This window comes from Grampus griseus (genome assembly GCF_964374135.1).
Source record: "Grampus griseus genome assembly, chromosome: 1".
Lineage (NCBI taxonomy): Eukaryota > Metazoa > Chordata > Mammalia > Artiodactyla > Delphinidae > Grampus > Grampus griseus.
The window spans coordinates 23,568,170-23,590,779 of record NC_139017.1 but is presented as its reverse complement, the minus strand read 5'-3'; the positions used below and the strand labels follow the sequence as shown (position 1 = coordinate 23,590,779).

Genomic DNA, 22,610 nt, shown 5'->3' with positions numbered 1-22,610 from the left:
CATGCTCTTTAAGGACGTGTGCAGCTAGAAGCCCACCTCAACTTCATTCCACAGTCTGCAGGTTTAGAACCCAAAGACTTGTTGATCTCTGAGGTCCCTTTTTAGCTCAGAAAGTCCAAGTTCCAGAAAGTTTCCGGTCAAGGAACCTGGGATTTGAAGTGGGCAAAGGAGAGCCTCTTGTATGTACTTGGAGGAAGCAACTGTCCAGCCCGAAGGGTTTTACTATCTGGTTTGTTGGTTTGTTTGTTTTGTGTTGTTTGTTATTTTCCAGGGTTGAGTTCAACTTTGTGATACCATGTTCTTTTATCTTATTCTTTCAAAATTTTGTAGTGCCTCTGAAACTATTGAAATCTTTTAGGGTTTTGGGGGTGGAGATGGGTTCCGAATGCTTTTTGACATTCCTATCACAGGAAGGGGGAGGGGAACATCTGCCCAGATGTTCCTGGCAACTCCCAGCAGCTATTAGCCTTTGCCTGCTGACCCTTCGCCTTTAGCAGCTTGGGACATGAGAGAACGGGCTGGTTGCATTGATGTTTTTGTGAGCAGATGGGTCCTTGGGAGTTGGAAGAGGGGGAGGAAAATTTCTTCGGGTTCATCAGAGTGCTTTCCCAGCACCTCTGGGCCTGCTTGGTTAAGAGGCTTTGCTTCAGTTCCCAGGGACTTTTCTAATTCCTCAAATGACCTGCCTGAGAGGGAGCTGAAGGGAATGACTCGGGTCTCAGAGATCTGTTCTCAGGGGTCAGGAGAAAAGTCCCAGTGTAATTTGGTGTTAGCTGGAGGGGAGATGCCCACAGTCACCAGCTGGGCCTCCAACTGTCCAGGCCAGCCCAGCCTCCTGCAGTGGGACGGAGACAGTCACAGATACAAGTCTTTCTGGTTGGAGGTTGAAGGTATGTGTGCATACGTGTGCACACAGCTGCTTCTCAGTATTTGGATTCGACCCAGGAAATTGACAGGACTTGGGGCAGGAGGGAGAGAATCAGAATCTTCAACCCCGATTTTATGTTTCTGGGATCTCTTCCCTCCCACTGGCCGTCAGAATGTTTACGTAAAATGTGGGGCAAGTGATAAAGGAATCAGCCCCTAAATATTTTACAAAATTTTAGGATGATTTTGCTGTGTGGGAGAGTGGCCTGAGTGTGGGGAACCTATGGACCTGGTTCTACCATAGTTACTGGTACTTTTTTTGTTTCCTGCGTATTCTGGAACTCACCTCTGAACATTTAGCACTTTTAACCAAGCAGGAGCAATGCTGTGATTCTTCTAAAAAGCACACACACGATTTTGCCAGTAGTTCTCCCTTCCAGTTCTAAGTTTTGAGGAGTTTTTTCACAGTGCAAGAGAGCCTATAACTTTAAGAAAGTTCATTCCAGCACAAGATTTCAAATGAAGCTGAAATTGTGTGAAGTCACAGTTCTTCCCGTATCAGCTGAGGAGGCGAAAGCCTCTTACTCCTAGACTGGGCACTGCATTGTTGAACGTCCATCACTTACTGTTTAAGTAGCCAGTGATCCCTGAAAAAAGCCTTCCTGTAGAGTTGCCAAAATGATGCACTGCTTTGTTTCAAGCCACTGTAAACTCTCTTTCCCCATGTCATTTTTATCTCCAGTGCTTTGGTCAAGGTCTTTTTCTGTTTGTTTCTGCGGAGTGAGAAAATGTTGCATTCCCCAAGAAAATCTCCCAGAAAGACAGTTTTCATTGTTGCCTGCTCAGTTCAGTTCTTCATAATGACCCAGGAAAGAAACTAGCTGGGTTTTTCTCCAGTCTCATACATTTTCATCAGCACACACAAGTTTTATACAGGAAATTCTCACAACTTTGACCAGTTATGTTGGCTGTTGCGGGGTGGGTGTGTGGCTAGCCTGGATCATATAACAATTTTTAAAAAGATAAGTCATTTTTATTACTTTCTTAGTCATGTACAATTACATCGGGGACCTAATTTTGTAACAGTTAATAATTTGTAAATGATATTTTATGGCATGCTAAATAGATTTTTCTTAAGTGCTTGTACTGTTAATGTTTATTCTGCTCTAAACTCTTAGTTTAGCAGCCCTCTTTTTTCATACATATTGAATTCAGCCTAAGACTGAATTATCCCAGGTTCTCTGGGCTGTGAATAAATAGTATTAGAGCCTGACCCTCTCAGTGTTTGAGGTCTAGGGAAATACAAGCTTAAGTCTGTCGGTTTCGTTTGCGGAACTGGTTAGTACCCTTCGCAACCGGTCAGTACCCTTCGCAAGCTGTCCGTGGCGTTGGGCACAGTGTTTTATGAATAAATGAAGGGTTTTGTTTCTTTGTGGGTTTTGGGGTATCAGCCCTTACACAAAAGTTAACCAACAGTGAGACCAGAAGTTGTTGCTCCTGGGGTGTGAGAGGGATGGGGAAGACATAAGAGCCGGTAAGTTCGGTAATTCAGTGTGGGCTGAATTCAACATACTTGGCGGTATGAAAAACGGGGACTGCTCAACTAATGAGTCATATAAATAGTAACAGTACAAACACTTTAGAAAAACCTGTTTAGCGTGCCATAAAATACCAATTACAAGTTATTGCTAACTCAGTAAATTAGGTCAGCAGACCTAGATTGTCCCTTTCGGTTCTCACAAAATCCCTACAAAAGAGCTATTCTACCCATTTTACAAATGCGGAAACCGAGACTTCGATAAATCCTCCCAAGACCACGGAGCTGGCAGATAGCGGCACTGAGATTCCTTCCCAAACGGTGCAGTGGCGGACCCCAGACTTTCCCACCGCCAGGGCACCAAGCAAACGCCCAGGAGAGCCTGTTAGGTCCCCTTAACCCGGCTGCGGGCAGAAGCGCGGACCCGCCCCTGCCGTCACGTGACCGCCGCGGGCGCGCGCCCCGCCGCCGAGCATGCCGGGAGACGGTGGCCCCTTCCAGGCCGCGGGCTTCCGCGAGTGGGCGGCGGGCGGCGCGCCCCGGAGGAGCGCGCGCTGGGTGGTTGGGGCCGGGCGCGAGGAGGAGCCGCTGGGCGGCCAAGCCCCTCCGAGTGCCGGCTCTCTTCCGACCTCCCTGGCAGGGCGAACCAGAGCGGAGGGCGGAAGGCCCGGCGCTCCGTCGCTTAATTGTAAACAGCTCGAGTGGGAAATGAAGTCAGGCTTGGCCCCCTGGGTCCCTGGTGCAGGCTTCGCTGGTTTCAAGGGAAGCTCAGACCTTCACACCCAGGGGCGCTGCCCCTCGCTTTTTCTCATGCTTAGGCGATAGGACTTTGTGTGCAATCTCATTTTTCTAGAGATGTCTGCACCTCTTTTCCCCTTCACCTACTCAGACATTCCCGTGTTTCTTCATAATCACTTTCTCCTACTTAAACATACACACTTAGCCCTTGGCAAGCGAAGTGGAATCTTGGGTCCTTGTCAGACCTCAATGTTTAAGCTGCTGAAACGCAGGGCATATTTGGTTTAGATATTTTACTGTTGTGAAAATAAACCACCTCCTGCAGTCTCACCAGCTCAGATTTTTCCTCGTTAGGGTCAATGTAGATTATCTACTGGAGGAAAAAATGTTTAATTAGAAAGGAATGAAATTATTCTAACTCCTGGTTCCTTGAGACTGGGGGGAGCTAAGGCAAGGAGCAGTTACACAGATGAGTACAAAACATACCAGGGACTAAAGAAACCCCTGTTGAAATGCAACGTCTGTTGGCTCCTGGTGATGGACTCGCCTTAACTTTGCTTTCTGGCTCACAGCACGTGGCCCCAGGTTCCCTGGCTCTGGGTTTCCCTGTTCTTACTCCGCTCGAGTCTTAGAGAGTTCTAGACCGATGAAGTGGGAAGGCGCCCTGTTAATGGGTCTGCATTACCACCTGCCCAGTAAAGAGACTGAGCAGTTGTTCCATGGGTTTCTTAGAGCCAAATGATGGGAATTAAATCTATGCTCTTATCTATGTGTAAGTGTAGTCGCTGCCTCAGCTCTTCTCTCTCTAGGCATAGTGCCTGTTGTTTCCTGCCTTTTTAACAGAGATACAGTGAGGCCCCAGGAAGATGACAGGCAGCACGGCAGAAGGTAACTCGTGGTACCTCACTGTCACGAGATAGAGGGGGAGTCTCAAGTTGATCTTTCTGTTAGGGAACTAGTTGCCCTGCTCAACAAATACCTGGTGCAGTTTTCTTGTCTCTTTCTGTTCTCTGGTATTTTCTCTGGCCTTAGGCAAGCATTTCCTGCTTTTTCTGATCCTCTCAGTGTGTGTGCAGGGGTGTTAGAGGAGGAAGGAGGAGGAAGATTTCTGATAAGGGAGCAGCTGGTGAGCAGGAAATGGCTATTTGGTACTGGGTGTTCTGCAGAAGTAGGGAGTGTCTATGGTGCTGATGCTGTGAGGTCAGTGAGAAGCATTCAGTTCATGACCAGGAGCCTTCTCATCACAAGCGGGTACGTTAGTGAGGGTCCCTGAAGTGTGCTCATTTCAGGCCCAGTCAGCAGTGGGCGGAATCCCCACCTCTTCTACTCCCTGCCGTGCTGACAGTTCACTGAGCAGGTCTCCCATGTTTCCGTGGCGCTTAAAAGATGAGGTCCTTAGAGGAGATGGGGAAAGTCAAGTTTTCGAAGTAGGGCTCTTGTTAGAAGATGTTAGTGTCCTCAGAGCCTTACAGGAATTCTCCTGTTGGGATTGTACTTTCTGTTCTGTAGAAATGGTACTTCCAAAAGCAGGAAGTTCCCGGCTAATATAGCAGCGAGCCTCACCTGGAGCTCACACTGACCCTGCATGGCTGGCTTCTGATCAGAGTGCCAAGAGTATCTGAAACTCTTGGAAGTGTGTTCACACGAAGAATGGAAGGCACTGTGTACTGCCGTGCAATGCCCTGTGTGATCTGAAATCCAGAGTCCAAGGGAAAGCTCAAATGATGACAAACCTAGGTCCAGAGAAAGACACAGACCTTTACGAGACAGTGAATTTCTTCTGAGGTCCACAGCATCTCTTTTTATATTCTCTTCTTCTCTTGCTAGACTTCTGTTTGGGCTTCCGTTCCCGTCTTGCTCTGTGCTGAGCAGGTGGTGGTTAGCATTCAGGCAGTGTAGCCTGTGGGAAGAAGAAGCAGGCTCTGTAGTCAGAGGCTGAGTTTCAATCCCAGCCTGGACAGTTACTGGTTTCATCTTAGGCAAGATATTTACCTTCTGTGAAAATACTTCCTGCATTGGGCTTATGTGGGGAGTGAGTGATGTAAGTCTCCATGGTGCATACGTGGTAAATGGTACTAATTGTTTTTGTTTTACATTGATGAGGCCGTGCTACACTGGGCACTGCGGAGACTATCTGAGTGAGGACTGTTCTCAGAAAGCTGACGGTAAAGATGATAATAGTTAACTACTGTGGGTTTACTATGGGCCAGGCGTTGTTCTTGGCGTTTTCAGTCTCTTGGCTTATTTAATCCTCATGATGGCCCTGGGAGGTAAGGCTGTTAATATATCTGTTTTGCAGATGATGAAACTGAGACACAGGTTAAGTAACTTCCCAAGTCTCAGAGAAAGTTCTAGTATGTGAAAATAGGCAGCCTGGCTCTGGGGTCTGGGCTCTGAACCACTCTGCTCTCCCCTGCCTCTCAGTATAGGCTGTTAGACTAGGGAACCAGTGTGGTCAGCAGCCAGTGGGTGCCTGGTGGTGCTGAGACCCTCAGAGGTCATCCTCCAGGCATCCTGCCCTTGAACCTTTCCTTACTCTGTCCCAGTGCCACTGTGACTGGGAGGCCGCCTACTCAGCTTTCCTACTAAACAAATGGCCCACTGAATGCTTCCCTTTTGGCTGAGACCTTTCCCTCTCTCTTGGCCTGATAGACCCTTATTATCAATGTGTTAGAAAGTCAAGCCTGTTCTTTATGGAAGATGGTTGGGGGGAGAGGAGGCCACGGGGGGAGAGGAGGCCACAGGGCCATGGAGAGTTCAAGAAACCCGAGGGAAACTTAAAGCATTGTTCCTTGGCCATCAGCTGCTCCCTGGGTCCTCCCCAGCAGTTTGTTGGGGTTTCCAGATGACCCTGGTTTGATATGAGTTTTCCAGCTCTTTCTTGAGCTGCCAGGCTTCAATCTTCTTCATTTTAAGCAAGTAAGTGCAGCAGGTTGGAGAGGCCTGAGCTGTGACCAGCATAGCAGAGCGGGTGGTGCCCAGGGCTCTTCCTGGAGCTCATCAGCAGATCTGTGAGTGCTGAGTCAGCAGCAGGGGAGGAGAAGCCAGGTGCAGGGCTGAGCTCGAGCTCAGTGGCCTGGCGGGGAGAGGGTTGCCCCATCCAGGATGCAGCCTTCCAGAACCTCCTGCAGATGATGCCTCTCCTCTTCCTGATGCTCTGGCCTCAGTCAGCAGCTCCCGAGCTTCGGGATCAGCCACGTGCAGGAGGAGTCTGTCTTTTCTGTTTGTCTCCAGCTGCTGGAGTTATGGAGTTATGACCCATTCAAACGTGAGTGAACAGTACCTGTCCCCGAGCCTCTGTCTTTCCAGGTGTGGTTTGGTTGGGCCCTGCTCTGAGCTTGGGGAGAGGCAAAATGAAGTGAAAAGACACGCACTTTCCAGCCTTATGATTCTGAAAGGCGCTCCTCCTCTAATTAGCTCAGAGCGTCCACATTCTCAGTTAAGCGAGGTTTCTCGTCACCCATGCATTCAGCATCCCGAGCCCTGCCCCTCTGCCCTGAGGCCAGCCGTGTGCAGTCCAGAAATGAGCTGTAACCGCTGCTTTAGAAGCCTTAAGGAGTCAGTGACCTTTCTCATCTTTCACATCAACAGAGATTTCCTGAACATCCACGCCATGCCAGACACCATGCTAGGTGCTGCAGAAGCAGAAATTCAACAGATCTTCTGCCCTTAGGAAACTGTCCAGTATGAGTGATTCCTCTTGGCCCCTTGACAGTCACATCCATGACATTTAGGGAACAGAAAACAAGGTTTGAACGGGTTGGGCAGAGAAACCCAAAGCTGCCCTTCAGCCTGTGGTGCTGTCCTGCCGCGGGACAGTGCCACACCATCTGTCTGGAGGGGGCAGTGTGACACATGTGCCTCTGGGCCTGGTAGCTTTGACCAGCACTGTCCCAAGAGGCTGTTTGCTCCTCTCTGGGGCCCTTTGTGTTGCTGGCTGTCCTTGCCCACTCTGACAGGGCCCTTCCCTGGAATGATCTCTGAGGAGCTGCTTCAGCCTTCATGCACGTGGAAAGGCACTTTTGGGGGATAACGTGTAGCAGAGAACCGGCCACATCACCAAATTCTGCCCTCCTTTTAGGGTTCGGCTTTGGAAGTTACTTTTCCCTTTGAGGGCTTGGCTTGGGAAAGGAAGGCTCGAGAGCCCGTTGCCCCTCAGTCCTAACCCCTCAGGCCCTCACCCACCTCTGTGTGGTCTCCCAGGAGACACCACCAATCCTAGCTAAGGGCCCTGGCCTGGGGCGTGGCTGGGGCCCAATGTGCCAGGCGAGGCCGGAGACCCGTGGCCTCGCTGGGGCAGCCCTTGCTGGGAGAGCTCAGGGTTCTGGGCAAAGATGCTGAGAGTTCTGTCTCTCTCACTCATGCCACCCGGAGCGGGGTGCCGGCGTCTTCCCCTGTAATCACCCACCCTCCAGCCCCGGCAGTTGTGCTGAGAAGTGACTGAGCCCTGATTAGAGTGCTGGGAACCACGTGCAGCCCGTCTTCATGTAAGATGTGCTCCATTTCAGCTTCCCCCTCAGCGTGGAAGTGGCTAGATGTCAATTGCAGAGTTGGAGAACCGGAGCAAAGGGATCCCGGACCCGATGTCCGAGCAGGGAGGGTGCCAAGAAGAGGAACCGGTGCCTTCACGGGCTCGTGCCAGAGCTCTGTCTCCTGTGCTCGCTCATCTCCAAGGCGGGGATTCTGTTTCTCGTGTTCGCTGTACTGTGTGTTCGTGATCTTTTCAGATTTGCTTACTGGTGGAGAAAAGGGAAAGAAAGTTCACCTCTGTTGAATATTCGCCAAACACTGCACCGTGCCCTTAAATGCGTTAATCCTTCATCACACCCCACAGTGATTATTTCCGCCATCTCTCAGCCAAAGAAACAGATGCAGAAAGGTTAACCACCCTGCGACAGGCACGTAGCCTGAATCAGTGGATTTCCTCCTGGACCTACCAACTTGTAGTCGACGCTTGCCCATGTTTTCTGGTTCAGTGAACTATATGGTTATTATTCTCAGATGATTACCACTCCAAATTCAAGCGAACCAGTTTGTTTAGTGGTTCCTGGTATGGTTTGTTCCCAAGAAGCCTGGATGAATGAACGTCAGGGTGTGTCCTCTTTTTAATTAGGGACACTCCACCTGTCCTTATGTAGGAAGCTGGCGTCCCTGAGTGTGATCCGTGCTGGGGATGTTTCCTGGGAGTGGGGAAGGGTTGTGCCGAGCTCCCTGCAATCCCTACGGGGGACTCAAGCCTAAGGGGGAGGCTGGGACCGTGTCACCTCTGCAGTGTCTCAGCTCTGAGATTCTGTGACCTTACTAAGTGTGATGAAGCACTTAGAAACTATGCAGAGCCCTCACTGGATGTCAAGGCGTTGCGTGTTGTTTTTCTCACTGCTAATGCCAGCAGTGACTTCTCCGGAGAAAATCGGTCATCTTAGTGGTCACTTTGTCTCTGAAGGGACCCTGAGAAACAGGAGCAGCTAATGCTCCAACTGGAAGACGATGTCCTCAGGAAACGGAGGAGAAGGTGCAGGGCCTGGCCCACCACCGTTTCCTCTCTCAGCTGTGGCCTCGTCAGAGGTGGGAGCTGGCATTTGGGGTAGTAGAATAAGGTTACTATCTACCTGCCAGGGTTGTCCATTACATCTAATTCTAGGTACCAGGAGCACTTTTTGTGGGCCAACCTAATTCTCATTTAATCCCATAGCAAAACTATGAGCAAAACTATTATCCCCATTTCACAGATAAGGCAACTGAGGCTTAGAGAGATTAAATAATTGGACCAAATCATACAGCTAGTAATTGGTAAAGCCAGGATTTTAACCAATTATATTGAATTCCAAAGACTCTCAGGTAGGGCATTAGTGAGTGGGTAGTGGGCGAAGCTGGGTGTCCTAGGTGAGGGGCAGGCAGGAGCTGGAGGGACGAGGGAAAATGAAAGTGGGAATGACAGTTGGAGGGCTGGGGAGGAGGCCTGGGGACCATGAGTCTTTTCCCCTGCTCCGCCTTTTTCTCTTTTCTTCTTGGTCCTGGGCCTAGGGCCCTTCTGCCCTCTCCCTGCCCGCATCCTCCTGCAATGCCCCCGCACTGGGGGTTCCATTGGTGGTGTGGGCCTTGCCATATTTTCTCCATTGCCCTCCTCCACTTCTAGCCATTTCCCCCACCTCCCTTCCTTCTTGCTGTCTGTCTGCCAGTTTTACGGCACGCCGAACTCCTCGGAAGGGCAGGGTGAGGATGGGGTGGAGGCAAGTTCTCCAGGGGCAGCGGGGGCTCTGCAGTGTCTCAGGGTCCTCTGCCATGGGTGGGGAGGGGAGACAGGACCACGGGGCGGTGCTGGGGCAGCGGAGCTGGACTGAAGGGCGGGAGACACCTGCACTTCACGAGCTCGGCCCCCGCCCCTGGTCTGCCGCATATAACTGCTGTTAAACCGGCATCAGCCTTACTGCACAATGGGTATTTTTAACACCAAAATACGGACTCCATTCTCTTTTATTATTGATTTTGGCCTAACATTTCACTCAAGGTAATTCTGACTCCTGTGAATTTCTGTGATTTATCCTATTCACTGTCCCGCCCAACTTTTTGCAAGGGTAGGAAGAATAAGGAGACTTGAATGCAAATACAGCCCTGGCAACTTTTTAACTCTGGACCTAGAGACATTTTTTGTCTGTCACAACTACAAGGGAGGGGGTGCTACTGGTATTTTATGGGTAGAGGTCATGAACGCTGCTCAACAACCTACACGCACAGCAGAACAAAGAGTTACTCCATCCGAACTGTCAGTATGGTAGAGGTTGAGAAACCCTGATGACTGAGTCTGAGTTTCTTCAGCTGCAAAATGAGTGTCCTGATCCCAGGCTCCCTCACTTGGGAGGCTCAAATGAGATAAGATACGTGAAAGTACTTGATAAAACTGTGATATGCAATATGGGCGTCCAGTTCATCTGGTCAGTTATGATGGAAGGCATTCCAGACCAGTTAGTCCTGCTGTATTCACCAGTTATAAGAAGTCATTGATATCAGTGAAAAGGTCGTCTAGGGTTAGACTCAGGAAAGAACACTGTGGGGTCCTAACAGAAGCACCCCTCAAGGTTCTTAAAGGTCTGTTGTCAATAGTCCCCAGGATGTAGTTCAAACAGCTTCAAAACTATTCAACCACGCTCTCGTGCAGATTTTATTTCTCTGCTTCTTCATGCAACTTGGTGAGATATAAACACATTCTCTGTGGCATTCTTCCTGGTTTTGTAGCCTGCATCCAAAGAAGAAATGAGAGTGGTTTGTTGAGATTTTTTTCTTACTGAATGCATTAGACTGTTAGCAATGTCTACTTTTCTCTGTTTGTTCACAAATCACTTGTTCTATAATCCAGCCCTTTGTTTGCCAGTTGGCAGCTTCCAGAATCCAGGTTGGCAGAACATTAGGCAAATACATATTGACCTGTCTGTAGTCCTCTGAGCCTTCTCATACTCTCTGTGCTATCTTAAGGGTTACTGGTAGCGGTTCTGTGAACGCGCAGTGGAGTTCTTTTGGGCTGTCCCTGAAGACAAGTATAGTAAGCAAAGTGCGCTGGGAGATCCCCTGTGGCTGGGGCCCTTGGATAACTTGAGTTCTCTTAAAAGAACCACATGAGGCTTTGTGGGGAAATTGGGGTCATCCAGGAAAGGGGAATAAGATACACATCAGCCCCCGACGTAGCCCTTCCGTCTGACCCATGGTGTCAGCACGTGATGTGAACTCAGAATGGGAGGACTGCCTGCTATGGACATAGAAAGTGGTTCTAAAGTCTAGAAATTAAGTTCTTAAAACCATGACTCTTAGACAAGCGTTTCCCTAATCTCTGTGTGTAAAGAGGTTCTCAGCATTGCTTGATGGTATTCGGTTTAGACCAGCCAGGAAAAGGCAGGAGAGGTGGAAGGGGGTGATGGAGGGCCCTGACTCCTTCCGGAAGCCCGAGGCAAACTTAGCTCAGTGTCTTCCGCACTCTGCTTTTGGGCTCCTGGGCCTCCCATTCCACGCAGTAACTTTAATCCAGCTTCTGGAAAAGCTCTGTGCTGTCTGCTCCCAGCAGTTGACCAGAAGGTCTGTTGTAACGGTGTGGCCTTGAAGGGCTCTTTGGTCCTCGGACAAAAGCAGAACTGGACCGAAATGCCTGCTTTGTTCCCTGACCAGCGAGCTCTGTTCCAGTCGGGTCCGAAGTAGCCGGGCCAGGAGACCAAAGCTGTGGACTTAGGGCCAGATGTTGAGATTTTATTGTCTGCTGGTTGTTGGTACGTGTTAGGAAAAGAGGAGGAGGAGAAATGAGAGACAGCGTTCGCATTGGCAAAAATACTTCCACAAGGTGCTGTTGCATGGTGAGTTGGCCTGTCTCTTTCGTTCTTTCCATCTCTTAAGAAGTTGGCGTGTTCCTCAAACTTCAGTATTTATATTCTGGACATTAATAGTTATGCAGGTGGAGCTAAGTCTCTGGAACACCATATGCCCTCCAGCTCTTTCTTTGGGGTTCAGCCGGGTGGTGGTGTGATGTGACTTTTCCTTAAAGCGGTGGCTCAGAACTAGCCAGCGTGGCCCAGACCCCCAGGCTCTCTAGAGGCCAAGTTCAGCCTCAGCTCCTTTGGGGCCGGGTAGAGTGGAGATCGGCCCTGGTTTCTGTGGAGGATTTCAGGGCTGCAGAATGAGGGTGCTTTCTTTAGAAGCTTACCCCTTTAAAAATAAGTTCCAGTTTCCTATTTATTTGAAGAGGCTTTTGGACTTGGGTTTTTGAAACCTCTTCCCGCCATTTCACGTGACTTGGGACACAGCAGCTGGGAAGATGTTCTTTTAACTCAAATGGAAAGTTGGACTGGGCTGGGGCCTACAGAAAACTTGGGAAAGCTTAGAATACAGACAAGTGAGATTTAAAAAAATATATAAAAGGCATTGTGAGAGGCAGCTGAGCGTAATGGAAAGAGTGTAAACTGCGGAGTCAGATGACTTGGAGTTGAATTCTAGCCCTTCTTTTTGGGCAGATTGCTGAATTTCTTCTCCTTCATTAAACTGGACAACTATACGGTTGTGAAGGCTCATGAAAAATTAAGGTCTAGCATCGTGCTCATAGTAGGCCCCTGATAAATACTGACCCCACCCCCCCATCTTCCCACCCCAGGCCTTTTATCCTTGTTTTCCCAGAGCTGTTATGTTTCATTACTGGCCCTTCATAAGTCACCGTGTGGACTCCAGCCGGTACCTGGGAGCCCAGGACAAAAAGTAGCCGCTATGGACTCTGGGTGGGTCGTGGTTGGGCCTCCCGGGACCCACTGCAACTTGCCTTGGGGATTAGGGCTGATACAATCTAGAACTGCTCCCAGAGCTCTTCTGTGTTTATTTTTAGTTTGGGGTCATTTAAAATTGAACTCATCACGTACAAAGACTCCATGGGGAGAGATGGAAGCAACACAGAAGAAATATTTGGAAGCAGAGTACACAGCTGTTGAGGTGACAGGACAGACTCCTGGGCATTACAACATTATTATTTATCAGGGAAAGTTGAAATTGGTCAGAGAACAAAGTTTTCCTTAACACATCAGTCTTAGTACCAGAAGTCTCTTTTTATTGTTCCTGCATCAAAATTATTTGCTGTGCTCTGTATTGGGCCAACCACACGAGCCAAAATACTGTTTTGCAAATTGGGAGGGGGCATGTGTCTGCGAATTCTAGGTCCTCCGTTTCCTCCTGTTGATTCAGGCTCGAGCTAAGGCATTTATATACATTTGGGGGCTTTTTCTGGGGCTCATTCTAGAACGTCTGCTTACTGTGTGTGCAGTTGCATTCGGCCCCTGCCTGCTGCTGACACTGGAAGCCTTACGGCCTGAGGTTGGGAAGAGAATAGAAGAAACTGATCTTATGAATGTGTCTGTGGTTAATTTGAGGAAAAGAATATGCATCTTACTCCCAAGGAGAATAAACAAATTTTTTTTTAAGTGTGGAAAATTTACTTTTTTAAAAAAAAAAATTGAAGTATAGCTGATTTACAATGTTGTGTTAGATTCCGGTATACAGCACAGTGATTCAGATATATATATATCCTTTTTCATTATAGGTTATTACAAGATATTGAATATAGTTTCCTGTGCTATACTGTAGGACCTTGTTGTTTATCTATTTGATATAGAGTAGTTTGTACCTGCTAATCCCAAATCCTAATTTATCCCTCCACCACCCCCTTTCCCCTTTGGTAACCATAAGTTTGTTTTCTATGTCTGTGAGTCTGTTTCTGTTTTGTAAATAAGTCCATTTGTGTCATATTTTAGATTCCACATATAAGTGATATATTTGTCTTTCTCTGTCTGACTTACCTCACTTAGTGTGATAATCTCTAGGTCCATCCATGTTGCTGCAAATGGCATTGTTTCATTCTTTTTTATGGCTGAGTAGTATTCCATTATATATACACACCACATCTTCTGTATCCATTCATACATAGGTGGACATTTAGGTTGCTTCCATGTCTTGGCTATTGTAAATAGTGCTGCTATGAACATTGGTGTGCATGTATCTTTTCGAATTAGAGTTTTCTCCAGATATATGCCCAGGAGTGGGATTGCTGGATCATATGGTAACTCTATTTTTAGTTTTTTGAGGAACTTCCATACTGTTTGCCATAGAGACTGCATCAGTTTACATTACCACCAAAAGTGTAGGAGGGTTCCCTTTTCTCCACATCCTCTCCAGCATAAAATTTACCATTTTAACCGTTTCTAAGTGTGCATTTCTGTGGCACTAAGTACATTCACATTGTTGTGTAACCAACACCAGAGCCTTCCATCTCCAGAACCTTTTCACCTTCCCGAACTGAAACTCCATACCCATTAAACACTAACTCCCCATCCCTCCCTCCCAGCCCCCGGCAGCCACCATCCCACTTTCTGTCTCTAGGAATTGGACCACTCTAGGTCCCTCATATCAGTGGAGACATGTAGTATTTGTCTTTTTGTGACTGACTTATTTCACTTAGCATAATATCTTCAAGGTTCATCCACGAGTCAGAATTTCCTTCCTGTTCAGGGCTGAATAACATTCCATTGTGAGTGTAGCGCACGTTTCGTTCATGCATTCATCCATTGATGGATACTTGGGTGGTTTCCACCTTTTGGCTATTGTGAGAAACTAGTTTTGACATGTTGGGACGAAGGCCTGCTTTCCCTGCCTCCCTGTGAGGTTGACAAGTTGCGTGGATGGTACTCTGTGTGAGTGAGTGAGGCACATCTGGATGTGCCTGAGTGTCCGTCTGTCTGTCTACGTGTACATACATTATTAGGGTATAAGAGTCCTGTTTAATATCTGGAGAAACTCTCCCTGCCCACCTGGCTTGTCACAGAGTCCTGACGAGAGGATAAACAGTAGGCGCGTGCAAGGCAAGCTCTCGACACGAGAGGAGACACGCGTGGCAAGCTCCTCCCCTGGGCCCAGGTGGAGTTTCCCTGCTCTGAGCAGCCTCTTCTGACCAGCCCCACCTCACCTCCTGTACTAGGATGGCCTGTTTACTGCCGGGTGCTGCAGTGGTGGGAGATCCAGCTGGGAGCCTGGCAGCCTGGGGCCAGCACCGGTCCTGTAATTCCCGGGTTGTGTGACTTTGGCTAAATCGCTGAACCTCACTCAGTCTCAGTCTTTGCATTTAAGAGGACCTTGTTTTTGGTGTGCGTGTATTAAAGGCAACGTAGCAAAAGCTGTTAGCCCAGTACCTGGCTTATGGTGTGCATTCCCCCCAAAATCTTTGTTCCCTTTCTCCTCCCTTCTCCACCAGGTAGTGAGCACCTTGCTGGGACGGGCCTTGTTTTATTTACCTGGATGGCCTCGGGGCCTAAACAGTGCCTGGCTCACAGTAGCAGCGCTAGTTCAGTGCTTGTAATATTATGCTGGACTATATGCAAAACAGAGGCTCTGCTACGACAGGACTTCCCAAAAGTGTTCTGAACAAACAAAGCATCAGTGCAATGAGGGCAGGGCCCCCTAAGGAGACCCCTTTGAAGAAAATATTGTTTATTTGGTTGGGTAGATTCTGGCTTGATTGAAAAACAAAAACCTGATACTGGTCTCATGACTTTTTTGCTCATCGCCTCCTTGTCTGTGTGTAGGGTGCCTCTCAAAGATTATTGGTTGGGACTTTAAAAATAGGCCAGTTGTCAGATATCTTGGCAAGAAAACATACCACAGTAGCTTTAGGTATTTTCGTAAAGCTAAACATCTCTCCTTGGAGAGAGCTCTTTGGATGAAGGATCACTGAATACCCTGAGGAAGTGGGAGAACAAACTCCGTCTGTCCCAAGCTAGTGGCGTGGAATCTGGATATCAGTAAAGTGGGGAAGGCTTGTGTGTTGGCGTTGGGGGCCGAAGGATGGGTGACTGGAGCATAAAGGGTCCAAATCCGACCACCACCCTCCCCTCCCCCCACCAAGGGTGTGTGTCTTTGGTTTGACCAGTGAATCATACCAGCCTCCGTGGGTAGTTGGTGACTTGGGCAGAGAGGAGGATGCAGGGATTGTTGGTGGTGTTCCAGACGCCAGGTGGAAGGCAGAGGAGAAAGTTCTGGCATAAAAGCTCTGTCCTGGGCTGGATGGGCTCCTCCCACACATGGGAATGTTGCACTGGCTCTGAGATCCCGTGGCTCTGAGCCTCCCCCTAATTGCCATGGGCCTCGTTAGCATCGGGCCATGGGCCCAGCAGTGTGTCTGCCGTCAGGGTTGCTTTGGTGACGAGGCCTCCCTTCCTCCTTTCTCCTCGTGACCTTCATGATTACCTAATGCCAAATATAGCGGGATGGGGGTGGCTCTTCTCTTTGTCTTACAGGAGACGCTAAACAGATGGGGCCGTCCTGGCAGAGCCGGGGGTTTACATTCTGGGTCTCCAGGAACAGCTCTGCCCAACATGGCAGCTGTCCCATAGAGGGCTGCGGTGATCAAGGGAGCACTCTTCTCTTCTGAGCCCTTCAGGGCTGCAGGGATCTTCTTTACAGTAATATCACTAGTCTAGTTTGTCATTTCAGAGGGACTTGCAATCGGTGCTTAGCTCTATAAGACGGGTTAGGCCCAGGGTTTTTTTCCCTTGCCTTGGATTTGGGCCAGACTTGGTATATAAGCTTCCACTTTTCCTTATCCTAAGGAAAATTTAGGAAGATTGGGTGCTTTCTCCTGTTTCTTGTTTAAAAAAAAAAAAAACAGGGGGAAAAGGTTGTTGCAGACACCCTTGGCTGGTCCTGGTTCCCAGGGGCAGCTCTACCCTCTCCCCAGATGCCTGCAGGAGCTGGTGAGCTCCCTGAGGAGGTGTGGGATGCTGTCTTTTGACCTCAGCCTCTGTTGCCTCGCAGAGGGCCACGTGTAAGGGGCCCTTGAAGGTGCGGATCGATCACGGAGCTGCCCTGGCCCTCAGCGGCATCTGCTTGGCTGTCTCTGCTCCATGCAGGGCCGAAGGAGGGCAGGAGGCACTGCGCCTCCACGGGAGTGGAGCTGCTAGGACCAGGATTTCAGGGAACTCCTCGGTTTCACTGGCTTCAAGTCTGCAGGCTCAGAAGCAGACTTTGTGTCAGAGCTCGCTCACGTTCCTTTATGCTGGAGGAAGCAGTTTACAGGGACAAAAGGCAGAGGCTCTTTTCCAGGCTGACCCCTGGGCTGGAGAACAGAAACCAGGGAGCTTTGGGGGACATGGAACGCAGCAGACGGCAGCTGAAACCCTCCGGTGGCCCCTAAAAAGGCCCACTTTTGGCGGTTCTGTGTGGGCAGTGGGTGAGGTTTTTGTTTCCATCCAAGGATGAGAGCCGTGGACCCATGACCCTGAAAGAGCTCTCTTCACGAATAATTTATGGTTCCGTCCCTCATGGGCTAGATATTCGGCAGCATTCCTATTTCCTATCCCTATGCTCTGTTTCTGCTTTCTCCTCTTAACCGGAGTTTACTTTGCTCCACCCTGAACTTAACTTCAGCCCACGTGTAAATGACGCTATAGAAAGATTCCTTTTTTAGGTATTCCTTTTTGCTCACCAACTACAGAACTCGAAACTCAAGGCAGCAGATGACTTGTACCACATCAGTGAGGCAGGGGTTGGTCCAGGGCCGCAGCACTCCCTGGAGGTTCGGGCCGTGCACCCAGCCAGGCGAGCCCTCTGGGGGCTTTTGTTGTCACAGTCAGATCCTCCCCAGCGGCACCTTTCCTCTCCCCACGCGTCCTCCTGCACCTCATGTTCTGCTCCAGCCCCGTCCATCGCCATAAACCAGCCCCAAGTAGCCCCCAGGCACATACACCCAAACCCTTTGGGTGCCCTTTTCCAACACTGTGCGTAGCTAATGCTACAGAAGGGAATCCTAGGTGGGCAGGAGGCACTTTTAGCGCTGGGTTGGTCTGTGCTGGGTGGAGGGCGCTCACAGCTCAGGCTGGAGGAGGCGGGGCCTCTCAGAGGCTGGGGAGGGGCGGTGCAGGAGCTTCGTGTTTTCCCACTGGGTGTGTTTTCCCAAGGAGCCTTGCTTGAATGGTCCGATCCTTCTGAATTTATCCCATTTTCCCAAAGCCCAAGGTGGATTCCCAGCTCTGGACTGCAAAATGCTGGAGGGGACCCGAGTCCAGTAATGGTATCTGTGTGAACCCGAGGGAATTTTTCCATGTCCTTTGGTAACTAACCATGCCCTCCTTTTCAGTCAATACCAGGCATGCCCAGAAGTGGAATTAGGCTCACTGGGCGGCTAAGGGATTGGAGACGTTCTCCAGCCAATCAGAGCCTCGCTGCTGATCTAAGGGCAAATGTTTCTGTGACCTGCCCCCAGCTTACTCACCTCCACTGCTTCCTTGCAGCAGACAAAACCAGTTGGGAAGCCTGCTAGCCCACATGGCTTTCCACTGGGTTCTCCTGAAGTTCCCTGGGAGTCCTGTGGGCATGGACCTTATCTACCATGCTGGACGAGCTATTCACTTTCCTGTGGCAACTTGTCCCGTTAATCGGGGGTGGGTATCGTCATCCTCCCCCGACTCTTCACTCAGCTGCTTACACCCATCAGCAGCTCCTGTGTTGCTCCACGTTTATCTGCTCAGGGAAGGCCTCTTCCCAAAGACTGCCCATCAGTCAGTCCCCTGCCCTCCTGGCACTCAGAAGCCACTTCACTTCCCCAGATCAAGAGCTTTGTAATCAAGAAAGGGGATTTTTCTTTTTCCTTCTGCAGTGTGTTTGGACTTTTCATTAGTTCATTTTATAAACACTGAACTAAACACTTGTCACATGCTAAGCATTCCAGCTGAGCGAGACCCAGTGCCTGCCCTGGAGGAGCTGGAGGTGTAGCTGGTCACAGGGGTGCAATCAGATCCAGAGCCTGGGAGGGGCAGGGCAGGGCCGTGGGGCACACTGGGAAGCCTCCAGCCCAGAGCCATCCGTGAAGGCTTCCCGGACGCGGGGTCAGTGGAGCCACGTCTTCACTGGTGAGCTGGACATCGGTGGCTGGACAGGGAGGGAAGAGTCCATGTCAAAAGAGCCAGCAACCAAGAGACTTGAGAGAGTGTGGTGGGACCGGGAAATGGTGAGTGAGCGGCGTCCCAGGACTGTGGGGCGGGGGTGGGGAAGTGCTGGAGTGTCTGTACCGAGGGTACTGAACATTGAGCTCAACGGAGGCTGAATTTTGACGGGCATCACTCTCAGCAGATTCAGATATCCTGTGAGTGACAAGAGGACATGTCGAGGTTTGAAAACGGCAACAACACATCTAGGTGTGGAGAGGCAACTCCGACGACAGGGACTTTGGGATGACTCTCCGACCATGTTGTTCCCGTTGATGGACTGTTTCCCTCCTGGTGCATGGAAGGCTACCTCCTTCATTCCCCACCTTGGTTTCTTTCGATGGACCGGTCGATCAGTCTGATCCTGAGTTCTATATTCTGCTGCCCCGGGAATGCTGACCCCTGGGCATGAGTGGCGGAGGGCAGGAGGCAGGGTGCCAGGATGGAGAGGACAGCACAGTGGCCTCTGAACCCCCCTGTGTCCCTCTGGGCGAGTCATTTAGGCCCCTGTGCCTGGGTGTTCTTATCTGTAGATGTGAATGACTGCACACTTTCTGGATTCTCCCTGAATGGCAAATGATAACCCTGCATGCGTGCATTTGTGGTCCTGTACCTGGCCCCCGCAAGGGCTTTCACTGGCTTCCTCCATTGTGGAAACGACTTTCTGCCTGAGGAGAAGGGCTCTTAGAGACCCCAGTCTGGGTCACGTGTGATTTCGGGTTTGTAGGGACTGTACCTGTGCATGTCCCTTTTTGGTTTTAAAAAAAAAAGAGCTACCTTTCGTCCACCCCTCCCCGCTCACCGACAAAAGGGCTGCTCCGTGAATCCAAGTGTAGGCATTCCGCACAGGCTTTTGAAGGAGGTTGGTGGGGTCTAAGGGCTGGCTGCTCTGCTGCCTGGGTGGTGCTCATTTCCTACTGGAAGCCTTGTGCCAGGCGGGCCGGTTGGAGAGGGCCTGGTAACAGGTGAGCAGGAGTTTCTCCTGCCCTGAGTCCTTTGGGGATGAGTCTGTACTTCTCCCACATTCCCTTCTGGTAACGCTTGTGCGGGTTCCATCTCATTCCCCTCGGTTTTGTTCCTAATAGCGCCACATCACTACTTCACGCTAAGGGCAGGAGAGAATTCTGTTGGTGAGAATTGGGTGCTGTACAGGGGCTATTTTTCTACTGTTTCAAGTTCATTTACTGTTTGTATTGGACATTTCCCTGAGACCCATCAAGCCAGATGGTTTGTCAGTATGGAGCACGCCTTGGGGAATTAGCAGGATATCTGTGCCTTCTTTGGCTGGAACTTAACATTTCCCACTTGGGATCAGCAACTAATAAACTCTCTTTGCAAAATACCTTGCACTATCCTTATTTCCTTAATTTTTTAAAATGAAGTTTGGTAAGATTAAAGCTCTGCTCTGGGGCATAGATCTTGTAAGGGGCTTGGTGACTGGTTTTTTAGTCCTCCTATAACCTGGCCTTGGGTAGGTGGCTTGGCCATTTGTCAGTTGAAGATAGGAGACAGGCATAGAAAACAAGGAATGATGTGTTGCCCACATTTACAGTTTTGGAATTGAAAATCAAGCCTGCCACCTCTCCTTATCCCCTGCCCCCCATATTTCACAATTGACTTACACTACACAGCTAGTGGGAGGGATTTTGAAATGGGTAGGGGCAAGGGGACATAGCGTGGTGGAGAGAAATGGGTTCTCAGTACACAGACATGGACTCAAGTCCTGGTTATGCCCCCTGATGAGTTCTGTGACCTTGAGCAAATCATGGGATCTGCTGAGCTTCTGTTTTCTTATTGATGAACAAGGGTAATTTAGTCCCTGCGTTGCCTGCCTCACAGGTCTGTTTTGAGCATCAAGTGACATAGTATATGCAGAAGAGCTCCATCAACTCTGCGGATGTGGAGGAAGGAGAGGAGAGGAAAAGGAGACATCACCATGTTGGCAGCAGGGTCTTTTATGCTGGGCTGCTCAGAGCATGAATGGGGAACTGTTGTTCCGGAGTGGGATTCCCCCCTTCCTCTCTGCCTTCGGACACCTGTCACAGATTCCCAAGCTCTGTCTCTTCCACCCAGGTCTGCACACGTCTGTACAGGACAGGTGACAGTTTGCTGTGGTGTGGCCGCCCCCCTGGGGCCTGGCTCCCCTCGGAGCGTCATGACGTCATGGCATCAAGTAGGAGGGAGGGAGCAGGCGTGGGTCCCTGGGCGGACAGACTTGTCCTGGGCAGAGCTGCCTCGGGTGACATAACCCAGGGTGACACAATCCAGTCTGATGGCCACGCACTTTGGGAGGTAGAGCTGTAGCCAGATGCATTTGGATTCTCCCCTGAGTACACACCTCCTCCTGAGGCTGAATTTGGAAGTGAAAAGGGGACTGGAGGTGGGGAACCAAAGTGGGAGGTGTCCTGGAGGCTTGGAGGGCTGCCCTGCCTGTCTCCCATGCCACTTCAGAGCTTCATGGATCTCCTCCCCAAAGAGGTATGAATCTCACTCACTCAAGGGGGCTCCGCTGAAGACTGCCATCAGCCCACAGCATCCCTTCTCTTCATACCAAGTGCGAGTTAATCCTAGGTGGTTTGTTAACAGGGCATCACCTACCGAGGACCTAATACGTGCCAGGCAATGTCCTAGTACAGCTAGTCCTTAAAACAGCCCCGTGAGGGAAGTATTATTATTAACACCTCCACTTTACAGACCAGGAAACTAAGGCTCAGAACCATTCAGTGGCTTGGCCTGGGTCACACAGTGGGCAACATGCTGGAGCTAGGGTTCTGATTTCGGCTTGCTTGGCTCTGAAACCTATGCTCTACCTTGCCAACTCACCTTCACTGCTGGTCAACAGAAGTCCTCAGGAACCCCGAATGGCTTGCTGAATGTTACTTCTGTTTTCCCAGCTCTTTGGGGCCACTATGACCAAACACTAGCCCAATGGTTCTTCCCTAGGCTGCACACTGGAAACGTGGGAGCGTTAAGCAATCCCGATGCCAGACTGCAGTCCAAACCAAATAAGTCAGACTCTCTGGGAGTGGGACCCAGGCAACAATGGCTGTAATGCTCCCAGGTGGTGCTGTGCAGCCAGGAGTAAGGACCACTGCACTCGCCCACCAGGCCTCTAGCCGGCGGTGCTCCTCTGAGTAACGGAAGTTAGGTGGTGGCAGCTGCCTGGGATCCTTCAGGAGGCCAAGAAGTTCTTCAGCCCGCCCTTTAGGTGGCCCACCTCCACGGCTGCTACACTCTTTCCAGATAGCTCTGCCACTGACTTTTCATTTAATGGTGTCAGACAGCCTATAAGCTTTTTTTTTTTAATTTATTTATTTTTGGCTGCGTTGGGTCTTCGTTGCGCTGCACGCGGACGTCTCATTGCGGTGGCTTCTCTTGTTGCGGACCACAGGCTCTAGGTGCACAGGCTTCAGTGGTTGTGGCATGCGGGCTTCAGTAGTTGTGGCTCGCGGGCTCTAGAGCGCAGGCTCAGTAGTTGTGGTGCACAGGCTTAGTTGCTCCGCGGCATGTGGGATCTTCCCGGACCAGGGCTCAAACCTGTGTACCCTGCACTGGCAGGCTGATTCTTAACCACTGAGCTGCCAGGGAAGTCCCAGCCTATAAGCTTTATAAGCAGCATGAAAACTCCTAGTCTGGGTTTCTCAAGACAGATGTGGGAATGAAGGTATTTGTTTTGAAGAGGGAGGTGAGGTATTGTCAGGAGAACTGTGTCCTGCAGGGATGCCAAAAAGATGGCCAGCTAGTAGACCTGCATTCACTCCCTTTTTCAGCACTCGGGTTGAGGCATGTAAATGTTGCAGGTGGGAAACGCTAAGCACAGATCCAAATCTGTACAATGCAAAAATATGCAAATTGGGTTTTAAAATAAAATACTATATTTAATTTTTAAATCAAATCTTCTACCTTGATGTAGGTGCCCCAGGCAATTGCAGGAAGGCAGCCTGACATCTAGCAGACCTGGGTTAGATCTGGGCTCT

General features: G+C 50.0%; 1 protein-coding gene across 2 annotated transcripts in view; it reads left to right on the top strand.

The window, feature by feature from the left end:
• Positions 1-22,610, top strand: part of ITPKB (inositol-trisphosphate 3-kinase B) — a 97,227-nt gene that overhangs the window by 29,560 nt on the left and 45,057 nt on the right. Inside the window, exon 1 of one of the 2 annotated variants that reach the window (XM_082670830.1) lies at positions 18,580-18,656. The exons of the other annotated variant lie outside the window; for it this stretch is intronic. Coding sequence (XP_082526956.1) covers positions 18,600-18,656 — 57 coding nt within the window. The 5' untranslated portion in view covers positions 18,580-18,599. Of the gene's footprint in view, positions 1-18,579; positions 18,657-22,610 lie in introns of those variants that run through there. 2 annotated transcript variants of the gene reach the window in all.